At 38.5% G+C, this 21,357-nt stretch overlaps 2 protein-coding genes and 1 non-coding gene across 3 annotated transcripts; all 3 read left to right on the top strand.

The window, feature by feature from the left end:
* Nucleotides 1-1,685: 1,685 nt before the first annotated feature.
* Nucleotides 1,686-1,792, top strand: LOC118486241. The gene has a single exon (XR_004878093.1). It is a non-coding gene; the product is annotated as a small nucleolar RNA R71 (small nucleolar RNA).
* Nucleotides 1,793-8,443: 6,651 nt separating this feature from the next.
* On the top strand, nucleotides 8,444-9,602 carry LOC110902036 (putative disease resistance RPP13-like protein 1). Its single transcript, XM_022148777.2, has one exon. The coding sequence runs from the start codon at nucleotides 8,520-8,522 to the stop codon at nucleotides 9,600-9,602; it is 1,083 nt and encodes a 360-aa protein (XP_022004469.1). The 5' UTR covers nucleotides 8,444-8,519.
* Nucleotides 9,603-11,560: 1,958 nt separating this feature from the next.
* On the top strand, nucleotides 11,561-13,906 carry LOC110899869 (putative disease resistance protein RGA1). Its single transcript, XM_022146768.2, has one exon. It carries the CDS (start codon nucleotides 11,561-11,563, stop codon nucleotides 13,904-13,906), a length of 2,346 nt encoding a protein of 781 aa, XP_022002460.1.
* The last annotated feature ends 7,451 nt before the right edge of the window (nucleotides 13,907-21,357 follow it).

The raw sequence follows: 21,357 nt of genomic DNA, 5'->3' as shown, positions 1-21,357 counted from the left end.
CCTTGGCTTGACCCAAAGCCAGTCATATATTACCCAAGTGGGATGTGTTGCATCCCATGTTGCACTGTCAGAGAGCATCATCCAAACTTGAGTCTATGACCTTCATGTAATTGACCGGGTCGTCGTCTTCTACCCTCTTTCCAACTCCGAGCTTCATTTCCTTGTTTCCAATCCTCAATGTTAGTGTTCCACCATTCATGTCTACTACTGCGTTGGCCGTAGCTAGGAAGGGTCTTCCCAAGATGAGTGGTACTTCGGTATCTTCCTCCATATCTAGTATGACTAACTCGGCTAGGAAAACGAATTCGCCGACTTTGACTAATAGATTTTCAGCGGTACCTTGTGGATATTTTACGGACCTATTGGCGAGTTGTATGCTCATTTTTGTAGGGCTTGTTTTTCCTAGGCCTAGTCGGTTGAACATTGATGCGGGCATGAGGTTTATGCTAGCCCCGAGGTCGGCTAGTGCATTGCGAATGGGGGATTCCCCAATCGAACAAAAGATTGTGAAGCTTCCAGGATCGATCTTCTTTTGCGGGAGTTTGTTGAGTAGCAAGGCGGAGCATTCTTCGCTTAAATTAACTAAGTGCAATGATTCAATTTTCCTTTTGTTAGTGAGGAAGTCCCTCATAAATTTTGAATATTTAGGCATTTAGGTTAGGACTTCAATAAATGGAATATTAACGTGCAATTGTTTTAGCAATTTTTCGAACTTTGTGAATTGCTCATCGGTCTTTTGACGGATTAGCCGACCGGGGTATGGAATTAGAGGATTCTTGGTTGGCTCTTAATTTGGTGTAGGAGCCGTCTCTTGTTGGAGCGTTGGCGAAGTTGTGGACTGGCTAGACCGGCTCGTTTCAGTTGAAGGCAATGGGGCGTCTTCGGGACCCACGGTACGGTTTCTCAGTGTGATGAGATGTACTTGTGCCTTTGGGTTGGTTTCGGTATTACTTGGTAACGCGCCTTGTGGTCTCTCAGAGAAATTTTGAGCTATTTGACTTAACTATTTTTCAATGTTTTGAATACTAGCTTGTTGATTTCTAAAATTCGATTCCAATTGTTGAAATCGATCCGGGTTTTTCTTTTCGGTGTCGGAGATGAGGCGAGATACGGTATCTTCAAGCCTCTCTCGTCCCCCTTGTTGTTGAGAGAAATTTTGAGACTTGTTTCTTGGTTGCTGAAAGTTTGTTCGTTGGTTTAAATTTTGTTGGTTACTACTATTGCTGGGTTCTCTCCAACCAAGGTTAGGGTGGTTACGCCATCCTTGGTTGTAGGTCCCCGTTGGAGGATCCGGCGGCCTAGTTCCATTATCAAAGTAGTTTACCGTTTCTATTTGATCATCCAATTCTTTCATACAACTCCAATTTTCATGTGGCCCACCACACCCTTCACAAGCCATAACCGAGGCCGTTTTTGCCATTTCTAACTTTTTGATTTTTTAAGAAAGGGCCTCGATTTGGGCTTGTAAAGAAGTGCTTTCGTCAACCTTATGGGCGCCCAGGGCAATAGATTTATTGCCTCGTGGAGTGTGCCACTGAAAATTGGTTTGAGCAATTTCCTCAATTTGATTATAAATTTCATTTGGGCGACGATTACCTAAAAGTCCCCCGGAGCTAGAATCAAGTGTTTGTCTTGTGTGTGGCAACAATCCATTGTAGAAAGTGGATACTTGTTGCCAAACCGCAAGACCATGATGAGGACACTTTCTTAGTAGCTCCTTGAACCTTTCCCAAGTTTCATATAAGGATTCCCCATCTTCTTGTGAGTATGTATTAATTTCAGTCATTAATTTAGCCGTTTTAGCAGGAGGGAAATACTTATATAAAAACTTTTGGGCTAGTTCATCCCAGCTGTTTACCGAGCCAACTGGGAGGGCATTAAGCCAAGCCTTAGCCCGGTCTTTTAACGAAAATGGAAACATTCGAAGGTGGACGGCGTCATTTGAGGCTCAGTTGATCCGAAAGGTATCACATGTTTCCAAAAAGTTTGTAATATGCAAATGGGGATCTTCATCCGCAAGCCCGTGGAAGGTTGCGGAATTTTGGAGCATTTGGATCAAATGCGGCCGAAGTTCGAAGTTGTTGGCATCGACATTCGGTGCATTGATAGCAACGCTAAGATTACCTACGGTGGGCCGTAGGTAATCCATGAGGGTATGTTGGTCCGCCATCGGAAGTAGGCCCCCCGAAACTTTCTCTTGGTTTTTAGCTTTACGATTTTTTCTTAGAAAGCGTTCGGGTTCGTCTAGAGGCTCTTTTATGTCTCTGCTAGAACTGGAGCTCATACACTACGTAGAGGGTTCAGGTGTGGCGCCTGGGTTCCAAGTCCTGCAATCAAAACAAAAAAGAAAGTTGGTCAGAAGGTTCACCACGGCCCCGTGCTCAAATGAACACGACCCGTGGTCGGAGATACAGTAATTGTTTTCCGGATCCCTGTTACTGGGGAGTTCGACACGGCCCCGTGTTGCACCGACACGACCCCGTGCTCAGCTCTCTGTAACTCGGAAAATAAAAATACTGCCAGTAACAATGCTGGGCACGGCCTGTGTCCGACCAGGCACGACCCATGCTGAGCTCTGCAGAAACTGAAAAATTAAGAAAAATCCTAAAAAATAGAAAGATAAGAAAAAACGATTAGGCCGTTGATTTTAAGCTTTCTTAAAATCCTTGTGTCCCCGGAAATGGCGCCAAAAACTTGATGCGTATGTGGTGTTATATATTTTTATGTATATTTTTAGCCCTTTTTAACCACTTTAGTCAAGTTTTAAATATATAAAACATGATATTTACTAGCACCAAACACACATATGGGCAAGTGCACCCATCGTGAGCGTAGTATAGTGTTGGTAAGATACCGAGGTCGTCCAAGGACACAAGAGCTTTTAATACCGGTTTATCCTGTCCTCAACGTCTAATCAAATCAAAAATTTAGAAAAAGGTTTTAAAGTAGAAAATAAAAACTAAAATGCTAAAAATAAAAATAAAATAAAACAAAAACAGATAGACAAGATGAATCACTTGGATCCGACTAACCTTTGATTATTTTCGCACTTTTGCACTTTTTAAAAGATTATCTTAGTTATTGTAGTAGGCCCCTCTTTTGAAGGTGACGTTACCCTCAACCCAGTAGTTTGAGTCAGCAAGGATACAATCCTAAAGTTCGGATTATTGAAAGATAATTAATTAAGTTATTAATGCGTAATGTGGTAGGTCCCTCTTTTGAAGGTGACGTTACCCTCGGCTAAGTAGTCTGAGTCAGCAAGGATACAGTCCTAAGTAGCCGGGTTAATATATTAATAGTAGTTTACATATGAGGGGATCAAGAAATTCGGACCCCCGCCATCCAATACCAGTGGGTATTGAAGGAGATCCTACTAAGCTTGACCCAGGTCCTTGCAGGATCTATACACTGAACAAGGCAAGAGTCTTACCAAACCATTCTCTTAACCCCCGACTAGGTAGCCAACATATCTCCATATATACGTAAAGATATGAATGGTGTAAATCTTTTATTTTATATAGACAGTAAAATAACGCCACGACACCACAGACAAATGATAAGGAAGACTCACCTTCAACATAAGAAACTTGTTATTAAAGTCATTAATACATAACCAAATAAAAAGTGCGAAAAGATTAAAAATAAAAAGTATTACATTAAATGCTTGTCTTCACCAAGTGGTGTAAGAGACTTAGGCAAACATGGCCTTTGATTGTCAAGAACTCTGACGATCAATCTTGGATCCTGAGACTACTACACACACTCTATGATGGATGATGGATGATGGTGGTGGATGATGGTGTTGTAGTGGTGGTGGAGTGTGGGTGAAGTGTGAGAGAGGTGGTTTGCCAAGGGATGATTTGCAAGTGAGCCAAGCATCCCTATTTATAGCCTGCATAGAAGCCCGGACACGGCCCTGTTTCCATTGGGCACGGCCCCGTGTCCATCCATCTTCTCTTTCTTCATTAATTGCAGTTTGTTTGCATTAGTTGACCACGCCCCCGTGTCCTCTGGGCACGGCTCCGTGTGCAGAAGCATATCTGTACTATCAAGATTTCCCTAGATTATGCGAATCTTAGAATTGACCACGGCCACGTGTCCGCTGGGCACGCCCTCGTGGTGGGTGATAGAAGCTTCTACAACTTTTTCTTTTCTGCAAACACTTGGGCACGCCCTCGTGCTCATTGAGCACGGGGCGTGTTCAGCCTTCTGTTTCTTGTTTTTGCTTGGGATGATGCTGTTGAGGGTTTGGGCATGCCACGCTTATTCCTTTTCTTGTATTTATGTTAGATTTAGCTGCCTTTTTGCTTCTTTTGTTTATTTGAGCTCATTTAATCCTGAAAATACAAAAGGAAGACAAAAGCACACTTTTTCCAACATTAGTACTAAAAAAAAGTTTGTTTTATGTCACAATTGATGTAATTTATATGTTGCATTTTGCATTCATCAATACCTTATATGTTCCTAAGGTAACTCGGAACCTTGTATCAGGACCAAAGTTGGACATGGAAGGTTTTGTTGTTTCCCATGGTCATCGCAAACTCTCTATTCTCTATGATTCCGTTGTTTATGGTACTGGCATTCTGGATGGTGGTCTCTATACATTAGAACTAGATGATAATTTTTCCAAATCTTTGTTGTCATATAATATTAGTGAATCACTCACAAAGATGAAACATAATCGAGACTTAGAGACTTCATCTCTGTTGTGGCATCAACATTTAGGCCACATCTCAAGAGAATGATTAAATCGTTTCGTAAAGGATGAAGTCTTACCTCCTCTCGATTTCACTGATTTTGGAACATGTGTCAAATGTCTTAATGGCAAAATAACATTAGCGAATAAGAAAGGTGCCACTAGGAGCTCTAATATATTAGAACTCGTTCATACTGACATTAGTGGTCCCTACCAAATCGCTGGCATAACAGGACATCCTTCATTTATCACTTTCATTGATGATTATTCTCGTTACATGTACTTGTATCTCATTAAGGAAAAGTCTGAATCTCTTACAACTTTAAAGATTATAAAGCTAAAGTTGAAAAGCAATTAGGTTGTCAGATTAAAGTTGTGAAATCAGATAGAGGCAGTGAATATTATGGAAGACATACTGATGTGGGTTAAGCTCCTGGTCCATTTTATGAGTTTTGTAAGGGCCAGGGGATTGTAAACCAATACACCATGCCTGGTACACCTCAGCAGAACGGTGTCGTTGAACGAAGAAATCGTACCCTTATGAACTTGGTGCACAATATGTTAGCCAACACTAATTTACCATTATTGTCCTTCCCATGTCACCTGTATTGTTGAAACCAAGCGTGTTGCGTTCCTGGAGGATTTCAAGATCAGTGGGAGCAGTACCAATCCTTACGAAGAATTGCAAGAAGTACAAGACGCAGGGGGGGGGGGAGACTCGTCGCTTACCATTACTCCGTTTACTCCTCTTGTACCCATGCAACAACTGCACTTGAAGCTACTGCACAAATTTCATCCCCACAATCAGAACCTATTATACCTCATAACGAAGCCACATCAAACGCTCAAAACCAAGACAACGCTGAACTTGATAATCAACCCAGGAGGTCATCTAGGCCTACTAATTGGGATGATTATGTTACCTACCTGACTGAAATGGATGCTGGAAAGCTCAATGATCCTACCTCTTATAATGAAGCCATTAGCAGTGACCAGTCTTCTGAATGGAACAAAGCGATGATTGATGAGCTTGAATCCATGAAGGAAAATGACGTTTTGGATTTGGTAGAATTACCCAACGGTGTTAAACCTGTAGGATGTAAATGGGTGTTCAAAACAAAACTGGATCTAAATGGGAACGTTGAACGCTATAAAGCGAGATTGGTTGCAAAGGGCTACACTCAGAAAGAGGGAATTGATTATCAAGAGACGTTTTCACCTGTCTCTCGTAAAGATTCATTAAAGATCATTATGGCCCTAGGAGCTCATTTTGATTTGGAGCTGCATCAGATGGATGTTAAAACTGCTTTCCTTAACGGAGACTTAGAGGAAGATGTTTACATGAAACAACCTGAAGGCTTTAAACCTGAAGGTAAGGAGCATCTAGTCTGTAAGTTGAAGAAATCCATTTACAGATTAAAACAAGCATCAGGTCAATGGTACCTCAAGTTTGATGAAGTCATGAAGAGATAAGGTTTTACGAAGAATCAAGTGGATCAATGCACCTACCTCAATATGAGTGGGAGTAACTTTACTATACTTATCCTTTACGTAGATGATATTCTATTGGCAAGTAATAGTTTAGACATGTTGCATGAGTCGAAGCGGTTACTCTCGCATAACTTCGACATGAAGGATCTCCGAGATGCTTCTTACGTCATTGGCATCAAAATTCACCGAGATAGACATAAAGGGATCTTAGGATTGTCTCAGAAGACTTACATAGATCGTGTCCTTACACGTTACAACATGCAACAGTGCAAACCCTCAGTCTCTCCAGTAGTTAAGGGAGTTGTTTTCGGTTCATTCCAGTGTCCGACAATAGAGGTTGAAAAGGAGCAAATGTGCCAGATACCTGACGCGTCAGTAGTCGGGAGCCTGATGTATGCTCAAGTCTGTACTCGCCCAGATATAACTTATATTGCTGGAATGCTAGGCCGTTATCAGACTAATCCTGGCCTAGAGCACTGGAAAACAGCTAAGAAGGTCCTTAGATATCTGCAAGGGACGAAAGACTATAAACTGACTTATAGAAGAAGTGATCACTTAGAAGTGGTAGGTTATTCTGATTCTGACTTTTCCAAATTCAAAGATGACAAGAATTCCACTTCGGGCTACATCTTTATGTTAGCAGGCGGACCTATTTCATGGAAGAGTTATAAACAACAGTTAACCACAACTTTCACAATGATGGCAGAATACATTGTTGTTTACAACGCAACCTATCATGGACTGTTGCTTAGAAAGCTGATCACTGGACTCAGAATCCTTAATTCCATTTCTAGACCATTGAAGCTTTACTGTGATAACTCAGCTGCCGTTAGTTTCTCAAACAGTAACAGTTCGACTGCAGCTGATTTATATCTCGATACAAAATATTTGTTCGTACGTGAATGAGTTGAGGAAAATAATATTTGTATTGAGTATATTAGTACTAAAGATATGCTTGCGGATCCGATGACTAAAGGTCTCCCACCTAAAGTTTTCGAAGAACATGTATCGAATATGGGACTTACTAAAGACCTTATTTAATGGCATAATGTACTAGCTTATGTTTTAATTAATAAAATTTCCTTAGTTTGATTTTGTATGTCTCTAACATATGTTCTGCCGGTGTAATGACATATAGACAAATATAAATACAAATCAGACGCTAAAGGGCTTATGCGTATTTTGATCATAACTATTAGGTTTTAAATTGAAGCTATGGTATGACTAATGGGGGTCCTGAGTCGAATGATGATTCAGCGGCTGTATTTCTCTGCTATAGTTCTTCGTTTAAGGCTAAAATGAGTGTTAACTCCTGGCCAGGCTCATTTAATACTCATGATAAATGATTACTCGCCTAAGTGGGAGAATGTGAGATTAAATATATAATTGTTATAATATTTAATCTTGTAGCCTTTATAATCATTTATATTATATAGATCAAAATATATTAATAACCTATTAATAATTAGTTGGTAATTGTTGATGGATCATATTACCCTTATTAACTAATTAGGTTTCCTCTTGTGTGTATATATAAGGAGTTTATTAGAGAGTTTAAGGGTTAGACAATTACAAAAACCCTAACAACACATAACATCAATTTTCGTCTCTCTCTCCATGACCGAATCCTTCCCTTGTTTCGGTTTCATCACCATCTTAATCTTACACCCTAAGGAGGAACCAGATCATCCTGACAAGTATGTCAAACTCAATGGCTGCATCTCTGACTGGGTTCTCTGCTGGCCTGTCTGCTGTAACAGGTATGTTATTCATGTTTTCCATTATGTTTAAACAGAACTGATCAACAAGTCTTTCCCAAATCAAGTCATAAATTGCGTGAAAAAAAATTGTAATTTGAAGCTAGCAAACAAATGAAAAGTTAATCTTAATTTGGGTGGATTAGTATCAAATACAAATGCTTATTTAAAATAAGAAGTGTAAAAAGGCTTCTAAAAAAAATACACTCCAAAAACTTAACCCCTCCCATCACCTACAAAAAAAAAAAAAAAAAAATTTGCTGAGAGAGCGGGGGGGTTTAGGTTTTGGGTGGTGGTATAGTGAGTTTAGATTTTAGTTTATTGGACATTTGTGACTCTATAAAGCCTTTTTATATTTTTTACAATTAAGAGCCTCTGTACAATAACTTAACCTCTAATTTACGCTACATTTGATTCAACAAAACATGGTATAAAAATATACACAAGAAGTTGGAAAATAAAAAGAAGAGTGTCATGTATGGGGGGACCACTCAGTATATAAAACAGCTCGATCTTCTTCTTCACAACCCATTTCATCAACACCAATTTCATCCACAATCTCACCACCATAATCAATGGCTGAACTCGTGCTCGCTGCCCTGCTCCCTGTGCTCTTTGAGAAGCTGGCGTCTGCAGCTTTGAAGGAACTTGCTCGCTACGAGGGACTTGAGGCTGAGATCGAGAAATGTAAGGAATGGCTGGAACTAATCCAAGGTGTGCTTACTCAGGCTTCTCAGATGAAGACAACCAATCCAGCTGTGAAGCCATGGCTGAAACATCTCCAGCATTTGGCCTATGACATAGATGACGTCTTCGATGGTTGGCTGACCGAAGCCATGCAGCGTAAGTTCACTCACGACTCAGAAGACATCACCAACAAGGTAAGAAAAAAGCTGATCCCTACTTGTTGCACAAATTTCTCATCATGTACTAAGATGCATGTTAAGTTACGTCAGATTAACGCCAGATTAGAACATCTAGTTAGGCAGAGAAATGATCTTGATTTGAGAGTGAAAGAGGAAACTAGGCCACAAAATAACAATGCTAATATAGGCTTACATACCTGTGCTGCCAATCCATCTACTACTGTTGGACGGACAGCAGAGAAAGCTGAATTTGTCCAAAAGTTATTGGTGGATGATCCATCTGATCAAAACTTTAGCATTGTTCCCATAGTTGGTATGGCCGGGGTTGGTAAAACGAATCTTGCTAATTTTTTGTATAACGAAAAACAAGTCCAGAATCACTTTGCACCCAATATGGCGTGGGTTCAGGTCTCCGGTGAGTTTGATATTATTCGTATAAGCCAAGAGATCTTTGAGGCCGTGGGAGGTGAGGCAACCAAGGCACCTAGAAATTTTAATAAACTTCAAGAAGTTCTTAAAGATAAACTAATAGGAAAAAGATTTTTATTGGTGTTAGATGATGTGTGGAGTGAGAGTCATCGGGATTGGGAAACCCTCGTCGGGCCATTTTATACATGTGCCCCAGGAAGTAAAATCGTCATAACTACAGAGAAGGATAAATTGCTCAAAAATCTGGGTTACAAACCTCTAATCAAGCAGCTGGGGAGCCTGCCATATGATGATGCTCTGTCCTTGTTTGCTCTTCATGCATTAGGCGTAAGAAATTTCGATTCACAGTTCGTTATCGTTTAATATTTCGCAGATTTTTCGCAGATCGTCATATGTGCACTGTAAAGTCGAATAGACGTTCCTAAGCACTCCAAGGGCCTAATTAAGTTAGTTTGCATCATAAACACCATTTCTTATCGTTTTAAACATCTATTAATCGCGTAATTAAAAGCGTAAATTACCGGTTGTCACACTAACCCACCACCACATCCACCCCTTCACCTTCACCTTCACCCGTCATCACGAGCGCCGTCGAACCCAAATCAACTGCCGTCACCGCACCTAAAGGACATAACGTGCAACATTTTCAAACATTTAAATATTTTTTCAATTCAAGTTTAAATTTAGAAGGTTAAAGTATGGGTTATTAGGCCACGTGTAAGGGCACTAGTTAAATATTTAAATATGGTAATAAATTTTCCATCACAAATGCGTAGCAAGTTGCTACACATTTCCTACGCAATAAGTTTTCCATCACAAATGCGTAGCAAGTTGCTACATATTTCCTATGCAATAATTAATAACAATGCTGATTAAACATTAAAATATAATCTAAGTATAATAATAAATATTTCGTCATAAACTCGTAGCAAGTTACTACACATTTCCTACGCAATAAATTTTCCATCACAAATACGTAGCAAGTTGTTACACATTTCCTACACAATAATTAATAATAGTGCTGATTAAACATTAAAATATAATCTAAGTATTTCTGAATCTATATTTTGTCATAAATCCGTAGGAAATTGTATTGATACATGGATTGTTTCCTACGCCTTTTTGACAATTTGCAATAGATTTAAGCATTTTGTCATAAATGCGTAGGAAATTGTATTGATACAAGGATATTTGTCAGAAATGTGTCACAAGTTGTGACGCAATCCCGACGGATGATTTATTTAATTAATAAATAAATATTTTGTCATTATTGTGTAGAAAAAATGCTATCATTTTCCCTTATTTATTTTGCATATGTTAATATTTATTTGGTTAACAATTATAATTATCCTTTTGTAGATTATTTGTGACAGATTTGTGACGCAACTGTCAATTAAAAAGGGTTTTCTTATTTTTTGTAGGAAACTTGTCACAAGTTGTGACGAAATTCCGACGGATGGTTTAAGTTAATTAAAAAATAAATATTTCGTCATAAATGTGTAGGAAACGATATAATTTATGACAGATTTGTAACGCAACTGTCAATTAATTAGGGTTTTCTTATTTTGCGTCACAAATTTGTAGGAAACGATATTATTTTCCCTTATTTATTAGGCTTATGTAAATATTTATTCGGTAAAGAATAATAATTAACCTTTTGTAGGTTATTTCTGACAGATTTGTGACGCAAGTGTCAATTAATTAGGGTTTTCTTGTTTTTCGTCATGGATGCATCGAAAATTTGTAACAAAATCATGAAATTTTTTTTTGTAGGAAATTCGTCATAAAGGTGTTGTAATCTGTGACGAAAAAAATTGTGTAGGAAATTTCTGTAGCAAATTGTCCCCTTTTCTAGTAGTGACTTAAGCCATATGCTGATGACATTGTGAAAAAATGTGATGGATTGCCTTTGGCATTGATCGCACTTGGGAAATCACTGAACACAAAAGAAGATGAAGCTTCATGGAAGAAAGTGTTAGAAAGTGAGATTTGGCAATTACCGGCTGAAGGTGCAGCCCTAAGAGTAAGCTATGATGATCTTTCTACACCTTTGAAGCAGTTGTTTGCATACTGCTCCTTGTTCCCCAAGGGTTACATGTTTGACAAGGATGAATTAGTTGCATTATGGATGGCAGAAGGCTTTGTGAACGAGTCAACTTCAAACGATAAAATAGAAAGCTTAGGTCATAAATACTTTGACGAGTTGTTGTCAAGATCATTTTTTCAGCATGCACCGGATAACAAATCTATGTTTGTGATGCATGCCTTGATGAATGACTTGGCAACATTTGTTGCCGGTGAGTTCTATTTAAGGTTTGACAATGAGACAGAGAAACGTAACCGCGAGAATACGTTGGAAAAGTACCGTCATATATCATTTATTTGTTCGTGAGGAATACGTAAATTACAAGAAGTTGGAGACATTTAAAAAAGCGAAAAGTTCGAGAACATTCTTGGCGTTGGAAAAAAGTCACCAACATTCATTCTTATCGAATAAGGTTTTGGCTAACTTACTTCCACATTTACCGTTGCTGAGAGTTCTAAGTTTGAGTAATTTTCATATCAGTGAGGTACCAGAGTCAATTGGTACTTTGATACACTTGAGGTATCTAAATCTATCTCAAACACGAATAACACATTTACCGGAAAGTGTGTGCAATCTCTGCAATTTACAAACATTAATTGTTTTTGGATGTAGTAGATTAATTGAGTTGCCAAAGAGCTTTGTTAAGCTAAAAAACCTACGCCATCTTGACATTAGAGACACTCGCATTTTTAATCACATTCCCTTAGAGATTGGTGAGTTTAAAAACCTACAAACTCTTTCCAACATCATTATTGGAGGTGAAGGCGGCTTTGAAATAACCAAACTTAAAGATTTAGAAAATATATGTGGGAAAATTTCCATGGTGGGTTTGGACAAAGTGAAAGATGCAACTCGTGCACGCGAGGCAAACTTGTCAGTAAAGAGGATTAGTGACTTACAGGTTGAATGGAGTGACGTGTTAGATGGTCCTCGAGACAAAGAGCTAGAAAAGGAGGTCCTAAATGAGCTAAAGCCTCATAAAGATTATTTACAACAACTCAAAATTGGATCATACATTGGATTAGAGTTTCCAATTTGGGTAGGAGATTCCTCGTTTGGTGGATTGAAGCATGTGTCTATACGTGGCTGTAAAAATTGTACATCTCTACCGCCACTTGGGCAACTACCATCAATTAAGGAGTTGTTTCTTGAAGGCTTTGAGAGGGTGACGGTTGTTGGTATGGAGTTTCTTGGGACTAGTCTTAGATTCCCTTCACTTGAAATTTTAAGTTTTGTAGATATGCCAGGGTGGGGGAAATGGTCAACCAATAATAGGGTTGTGTTTCCATACCTTCGACAGTGGGGAAAATGGTCAACCAATAGTGGCGTTGTGTTTCCAAACCTTCGACAACTTCATATAAGAGATTGTCCTAATTTGGTTGAAGTTTTACTTGAAGCGCTACCTTTATTGAAAGTTCTAGAAATAGTTAGATGTGATAGTGTTGTGTTGAAAAAGTTGGTTCAAGTAGCTTCATCAGTCACCAAGTTGGATATATGTCATATTTCAAGGCTTATTGATGTGGAGTGGAGAGATGTTATTAAGAATCTGAGGGCAGTTGAAGAATTAACCATCACGGATTGTAACGCAATACGATACTTGTGGGAATCAGAAGCAGTTGCGAGTAAGTTTTTTGTGAAGTTAAGAAAATTGAAAGTAGATAATTGTGATAATATGGTGAGATTCGGAGAGAAAGAGGTGAAGAATTGTAGTAGCAACTTCCTATCATCTCTCACAATGTTGGATGTATGTCGTTGTAAGAATATGGAGCGTTGCAGTTGTCCGGGTAGCATTGATAACTTGATTGTATATGAATGTACTTCATTGACAGTTATCTCCTTACCATCAGGAGGGCAGAAACTGAAGTCACTTTACATTAGTGGTTGTAAGAAACTCTCGGAAAGGGAATGGGGAGGACACGAGATCATGAACAACACAAGACGCATGCCAATGCTTGAAGTTATAGATATATATGATTGGCCAGATCTGAAATCAGTAACTGAACTGAAGGTCTTGGTTCACCTCACCACATTGAAATTAATAAATTGTGGAAGTCTGGAGTCATTTCCCGACAATGAGTTGTCCAATTTAACCTTGTTGAAGTATCTTCATATAACAGATTGTCCAAGTATGGATGCTTCTTTTCCTAATGGGGTTTGGCCTCCCAACTTGCACTCCTTAACAATAGGGAAGCTGAAGAAGCCCATCTCACAGTGGGGCACACAGGATCTTCCAAATTCAGTTGTTGAACTGTACTTACATGGTGACGATGGAGTGGTTAGTTCTTCTCAATTTGCTAATTTTCTTCCTTCATCTATTACTCATCTTGAAGTAATTGCATTTGAGAAATTGGAATCATTTTCAATGGGACTCGAACGCCTCGACTCCCTCCAACATCTCACCTGTTTCAAATGCCCAAACCTGATGGATCTACCAAAAGCGTTGTTGCATTCACTCTTGAGTTTAAAAGTGTTGGATTGCCCAAAACTGGAAAAAAGATGCAGTAAAAGAGGCAGAGGCAGAGGCAGTTACTGGCGTCGCATCTCCCATATCCCCTATATCAGCATAGGCTCTGAATCATGAAGTTAGTATGAAGGTATCTCTCTCTCCCTTTAATGACTTTATATCAAATTACTAATTATTTTGTTTCCTTTCAAACACGCTATGGGTTGTACAAATATGAAAATGCAATTAATATTTTGGGCTGTCTGATGAATAATACTTCAAGTTTTAAACACATTACAACCTATTTAAACTCAAATGGGTTAAGTAGAATTCATTTCAAATGATGGGTCAGTTCTAAATCATGATTTATACACTTGTAAAGTTGTTGGGAAATAAATCTTGTCCATCTTTATAAGTTTAATTTTTTTTAGATTTACTTTCATGAAGTATCCAGCTCTTTATAGAGGAGTTGAATATATAAACAAAATTAAATATACATCTCTTTATAGAGGAGTTGAATATAACAAAATTAGATGTACATATTATGAAATTTGGGATTTTAGCACATAAAGCCTCACTTGTTACCCTTGAAAAAATGGGCCCGAACAATCGTCTACTCGCTCTTACAAACAAGTTTCTTGAATATATATTGTTTTAAGAAAGCATTTTTTATGTGCAGATCAGGAACTAAATTTTTCTGCTATTTTTTGCTTGTACGTAAGCTTTCAATGTAGGTATTCATCTAATAGTCAAGTTATAATATTACTTTCTTTAAGTTAAATTGTTAGATTTATCTGGATTTTCTTCTTATATTTACTTTATTTCTAGACATGGTTGATCTCAGAAGAGAAAGAGAGGTTGTGGTTTTTAGCAAGAGAAAAATTATGCAAAGACTAAACTCGGAGGTGGCACCGTAAAGGAAAATGTAACATCTGCCTTGTAATGTAAGAAGTGATTCCATACTCACATGTCCTAAATCATGATTTATACACTTGTAAAATTGTTGGGAAATAAACCTTTTACATCTTTTTAGGTTTAAATTTATAAGATTTACTTTCATGAGGTATCAGCTCTTTAAAGAGGAGTTGAGCATAACAAAACTAAATGCCTGTATTAGGAAATTGAGGATCTTAGTACAAAATTCTTAACTTGTTATTCTTTCAAATAGGGGACCAAACAATAGTCTACTCACTGTAACAAACAAGTAATTTCTTGAAAATATGTTTTACTTAGAATGCATTTTTTATGTGCAGATCAAGAACCGAATTTGACTGCTCTGCTTTGCTTTTACATAAGCTTTCAATGTATGCATTCATCTAATAGTCTAATTATAAAATTACTTTCTTCAACTTGGATTGTGAGATTTGTTTGGATTTTCTTCTTATATTTACTTTATTTCTAGACATGATTGATCTCAAAAGAGAGGTTGAGATTCCGAGCAAGAGACGAATTATGCAAAGCCTCAAACTCGGAAGTGGCACTATAAAGGAACATGTATCGTCGGCCTTGTAATGTAAGAACTCCATCCATACTCACATGTTCACGCCTTGTATCGACATTAGATTGAGTTAGTATAGGGTCCATTTTAGTTTGCACCACATCTGTTTCTTGAGTTCATATGAATCACATTTATATTTGACAATGTATGAATTTTATACATGTCATATTTCCCAATGCATGACTCACAACTGCTATCACGTTATGAAAAAAAATATTATGTTCTTTTAGCTTTTTTTGGTATACTAAACGTTGATCTATGAATAACTGACCATGATGGGAAGAATTCTTAGGGTGTCCGGGGCGTACTCGTTAAGGGGTTTCGGTGAGGCCTTTCCCCGATCGGGAACACCGCCGCCATCACCGCGGGGTCCCGAATCGGGGTGGGTTTTGGGTGTGGGTTCACCGCGTGAAGATGGCACAACTTTCGAGGGAGACCGTTGCTCAGCCGTCCTCCGCCGTCCCCTGCCATCTTTCGAAACCATCTTTCGAAGTTGGCACAACTTTCGAAACCATCTTTCGAAGATGGCACAACTTTCGAAACCAACTCCCCTAATAGGGGAGTGCCGCCATCAAAAAGGGGTATTAGGGGAGTGTTAGAGGGGAGTTGACGTGGCTTATTCTGGTTGGTTACGTGTAAGAGGGGGGACTCACCTATTAGGTGAGCACCCCTTACACCCTTATAGAGGTTTGGCAAAATTCATAGCAGGGTGCAAGTAGAAGAAAACATGTAGCCACAACATTGTACAGAAGATTTTAGTTACTTCAAACAGATAACAATCCATTGTTTTTTTATGTGATAATATAAGGAGTAAGTAGCACAAAACATATAACCGCAACAATGCACACAAGATTTTTGTTACTTTAAACTGAAAACAATCTGATTTTTCTTTATGTGATAATTGTTAGGGCATAGATTTTTGTAACTATGGATCCTATATTCTGAGTTGTTTCTTGGATCAATTATCCTTAGCGGATAATGCAGGGTCTTGGAGGATCAAGCATCCTTATTATTTCTTATAGTTTCTAACAAATGTTCTCGATATTTTCTTATGTTCATATGCAGGATAGCGACGTGGTGGACTAAGTTTAAGCTGGAATCTCGATAAGAATTCGTTATGGAAGGTTGCACGTGCTTATTCCACAACGGTCATGGGGAGTGAATGTGGACTAGCAAGATTTTCACATTTCTTGTTATCTTTAATTTTAAAGGGGTTGATCAAGTGTTATGAGAGACATACATTCCTACTTTCGCATACACACACTACGAACAAAAAGCTTACAAACACTCTTAGCAAACATACAATCGTTGTACCACACTTGATCAACATCCGAAGTTGTAATCTCCTTTAATAGTTCAATATAGTTGATAGTGATAGTTTTCACTATCCGAGGTTTTTATGCCGGCGATCTACTAGTGATCAAGGGCTTTTCCTCGTATAAATCTCCGTGTTCAATTGCATTTACAGCCTGATATTCATTTCCATCGTTGTTAATCATCAAGCACTCTACCTCAAATTTCAGATTTGGTTACCTTAATCTTTAATCAGATTTTTGACCAAAATAATTTGCTGCCCACTATGGGGCAATGGTGCTTTAATTCTAAAGATTTTCACATGTTTATGTTCATTCTCATCAATTCCATAGTACCATGGCCTCTCAGGGGAAATCCACTTCAACTGCCATGCCAACGGTTACCTCATCTCAGAGTTCTATGCCGTTGCCTCCTATTCCTCCACCATTTTAGAAGAATATTGATAATGCTTAGAAGAATACATCATTTGTCTTCCAAGGATCCAAAATTTCTACTACTTCCTCCTCTACTAATACTAACAATGAACTTTCTGTTTCGTATTCGCAGATGAAAAGCTACATGGAGCAGCAGAACAAGACCAACCAAAAGATCCTGCGTGAGATTGAAGATATCAAGAAACAAAAGACGCCTGCAGAGGATCAGTCTCCATTGATGCCTAGGGTGTTGGATTTTGTCACTCCAGCATCAAAAGTTCAGCAATCAAGAGGATCTGTCATTCAGCCTCAAGGATCCTCCATCCACTAGCAATGATCATTGGTGATGACTCACCCTCAAGGATCCTCTATCCACCAGCAAGGATCACTGGTGATGACTCAGCCTCAAGGATCCTTCCCCCGTTCAGAAGGATACATGGAGATGTTCCAACCTCAAGGATCCTATTTCAATCAATAAGGATCCTCAGCTCGAGTTCAAGGATCCATGGATTACCCATCAAGACCTTCGACTTAGACCTTTCCTGGATCTAATGTCTTTCAGGATTGAAGATCCTCAGGGAGACAATCATTGAGAAGCTCTGAAATCCATGATGGGGATTTCCTCCTCATGCAGACTATTGCTTCCTCAGGCCCTACTATAACAACAGACATGTCTTATGCCAGATACCCTTCTGGAATACCACCTTTAACTCAACCAGGACGTAAAAATTTCCATAAAACATCTTTGGATACTAATTATGGTTTTATGCAGAATGCAGGGATCAATCAGGCCATGGCCAGGGAGTTGCAAAAGCTCAAGGATATGATATCCAGCGTCCCATGAGTAGTAAAGCCTATTCCTGAGATTCGAGACCGAAGTCCTAAGATATCTCATTTTACACAACCAATATGCAATGCGGAGATACCCAAGCTCTTCTAAACCCCCAACATGAAATTGTATAACGTTACAACCGATCCAGATGAGCATGTGACACAATACAGGGAAAGAATGGAGATAAACCTCATTCCTGAAAGGCTGAAAGAGGCTTGCCTGTGCAAAGGCTTTGGATCCACACTCACTGGATCAGCGTTAAAATGGCTGCTAAGTCTTTCTCCTTATTCTATAACTTCATTTTCACATTGAATTAACCTGTTTAATAACCAATTTTCCTGTAGTAGTACATTTGAGGGGTTAACTAGTGACTTGTATAGAATTACCCAAGCTCATGATGAATCCCTTAGGGATTATGTTACTAAGTTTGGGAGAGAATCCTTAGAAATCCCAAATCCTGATATTGCAACTGTTGTTGAAGCATTTAAGATGGGATTTCAAAAGGATTCTCCTTTTTATGATGATCTTGTGATGACTCCATGCAGGAATTTAGATGAAGTCTGAAACGAGGCATTAAGATTCATCAGACTAGAGGATGACAAAAGAATTCTAGACAGGCTCGGTGGTTCTACCAAGCAAGAACATTATGACAAGAAACAAAGATCTTTCTATTAGAATAATAGATCAAAGCCCTACTCGAAACCTGATAACCAAAACATCTATGTGGTGGAACAAGATGAAGATGAGGAAGAATATCCTAGAGTATTGTTTCTCTGTTGATAATAGTGAACTAATGCTTGCTTTGCATAATTTAGGTGAGAAGGCAAGGTAGCCAAGGAAAAAAACAAGAAGTCGAACTCCTTTAAGGATAAGTCCAAATGGTGTGCATACCATGAGGATTTTGGGCATTTTCCCCACAATTGAAGCATACTCCATTGATGGGTTTCTTCCTACAGTCTTCTTCCTTATGTCCCGGTATTTTACAGAAGTTGCAGTATGTAGAACATCTCCCTGAATGCTTTTTCTTGCAGGACTTACAGTAAGGTGCAGAAGTAGAACCTATGTTTTTCCCACGGTTGGAATAAGCTTTTGGACTAGGTTTTTCCTCTGGTTTTCTTCTTGCGTGCGTACTAGTTCATCAGTCAAGGTATTTGCTAGTTCTACTTCTTCTTCTTCTATGGTTTTGTAAGTCCCCTAACGCGTGCGGATCGTAACAGAATCGTCGATCTAACCTGAGTGCGGAATCCCCTAGATTAGATTTCACAGAAAACGAGTAGAACAAGAATCAAGAACACGATACACTTTCAATCCGGTCTTCTATTGATTATCCAACTCGAACGTTTATAATCAATTCAAGACCCACAAGAAATCTCTCAGCCACTCTCTGTAGATTTCTCTAACTCTCTCTCTATTCCTCTAGATGTGTAGCCTAAACCCTAATGCCAATCCTTGTATTTATAGGACAAGCTTTGCACATGGGCTTGGGTATGGGCTAGGCCATTCTCCAAGCCCATAACACTAAATAACTCCCTAACCAATACTGCCAAGCCCAATACAAAATATCCAAAGACTGAACAAACAAACTATTAAGCTATTGACACAAAACATGCACTAACAAACTCCCCCTTGACAATAGCTTCATAGTGTAACTTTGTCTTCAAACATCTTGCAGTCTTTTGGTCTTTGGATAGCGTCAGCTACACAGCTTCTGACATCAACAAATTCCCCCTTAGCTGATGCTTCCAATCTCCAAAACTTTCATTCGTTGTAGATCAGCGAACTAGCAATCTTTGGTTAAGCAAGTATCTTCAAATCTTTCTCTTTCTCTTTCTCTTTCTGCAATGTAGTAGAAGGATCCTACCATGCATCTTCACACGTTCTTCACTTCACTCTCAATATGCACTTTACTTGTATTCTGCACTTCATGTTGATAACTGCATCAATCTGTTTAGCAACACAAGCAAGTATCTCGAAAAACCATTAGCCTTTTTCACAGTTTAAAGATAAACCAATATTTTATCTTTGTTTGCAAAAACAACTACTTGTCGGTTCAAAATGGGAGATCCTTTTAAAAAGAAATCTTTTTGGTATTTTTGATATTTTTCAACACAAACTAAACTAACAAAACTAAACTAAAAAAAATATTTACAAAATTTCTTTTTGTGAGAATCATGTGCAAGAAGATCATATCAGCAAAATCAAACTGTTTCACACATTTAGATAATTCTATATTTAATTTTTCGTGAAAAGCAGTTCAAGATGATTACCAGTATGTTTGTCCATTTAAACAAAATGCATGAACATTTCAAGTACCATTACCGTATGATACGTTAAGGTAATTTTATTATACCGAAATACGAGCATGTCCCACTTCAGGATGTACCCCCGCGATCAAGGTATGCATAAAGATTCATCGTAGTAGGTGAGTATACTGAATTCATCCGTTTTGTTTTTCAACGATAGGTAATTGGTGAACAGGTCAGTACTTCCGTACAGCAGAGAGACCAAAATATCTTATCGAGGGCTAAGACAGATACCATTTTTGGTACGAATTGTGCATTTTGCACTTATTGAATGACTCTCTTTGAGAGCTTTTTCATTTTCAGGGTTTTGGCATTTTTAGCTCTTTTAAGATATCCTGGGTGTGTCTAGGTCAGCATGTATCTGGATGCAGCAGAAGGACACTCATGATATCCCCGGATGAAATAACAGTATAAAGACCCAAAACTTCATATTTTGGCAATCTATCAACACAAGAATTAAGGTCATTAAACCATACACCACTGATGTGTTCCCCACTCATACTCAGTGCATTTAGGTTTATATCACTTTGGTAAGTTGATTATTTCATGCTTTTGCCTACTGGTACATCATATGATGAAGCTGCTATCACACTTAAGCAATTTAATTCTGTTTCAGTGTGACAGTCTAACTTGCTGATGTACTATCATTTCTTCTTTTTCACACCATGAACTCATTTTTGTTTTTCTATTTAATTGTTAAGTCCCCTAACGCGTGCGGATCGTAACAGAATCGTCGATCTAACCTAGAGCGCGGAATCCCCTAGATTAGATTTCACAGAAAACGAGTAGAACAAGAATCAAGAACACGATACACTTTCAATCCGGTCTTCTATTGATTATCCAACTCGAACGTTTACAATCAATTCAAGACCCACAAGAAATCTCTCAGCCACTCTCTGTAGATTTCTCTAACTCTCTCTCTCTATTCCTCTAGATGTGTAGCCTAAACCCTAATGCCAAGCCTTGTATTTATAGGACAAGCTTTGCATATGAGCTTTGGTATGGGCTAGGCCATTCTCCAAGCCCATAACACTAAATAACTCCCTAACCAATACTGCCAAGCCCAATACAAAATATCCAAAGACTAAACAAACAAACTATTAAGCTATTGACACAAAACATGCACTAACAGGTTTGTGGTCTAGCTGCCTTGACTACATGTCTAATCTCACTGATTAATCCCCAGATGTAACGAGAGATTAATACTGGTTCTGGTGAGGCTAGGGTTG

Source organism: Helianthus annuus, chromosome 13 (assembly GCF_002127325.2).
Source record: "Helianthus annuus cultivar XRQ/B chromosome 13, HanXRQr2.0-SUNRISE, whole genome shotgun sequence".
NCBI classification, from domain to species: Eukaryota; Viridiplantae; Streptophyta; class Magnoliopsida; order Asterales; family Asteraceae; genus Helianthus; species Helianthus annuus.
This window is presented reverse-complemented; position numbering and strand designations above follow the sequence as displayed.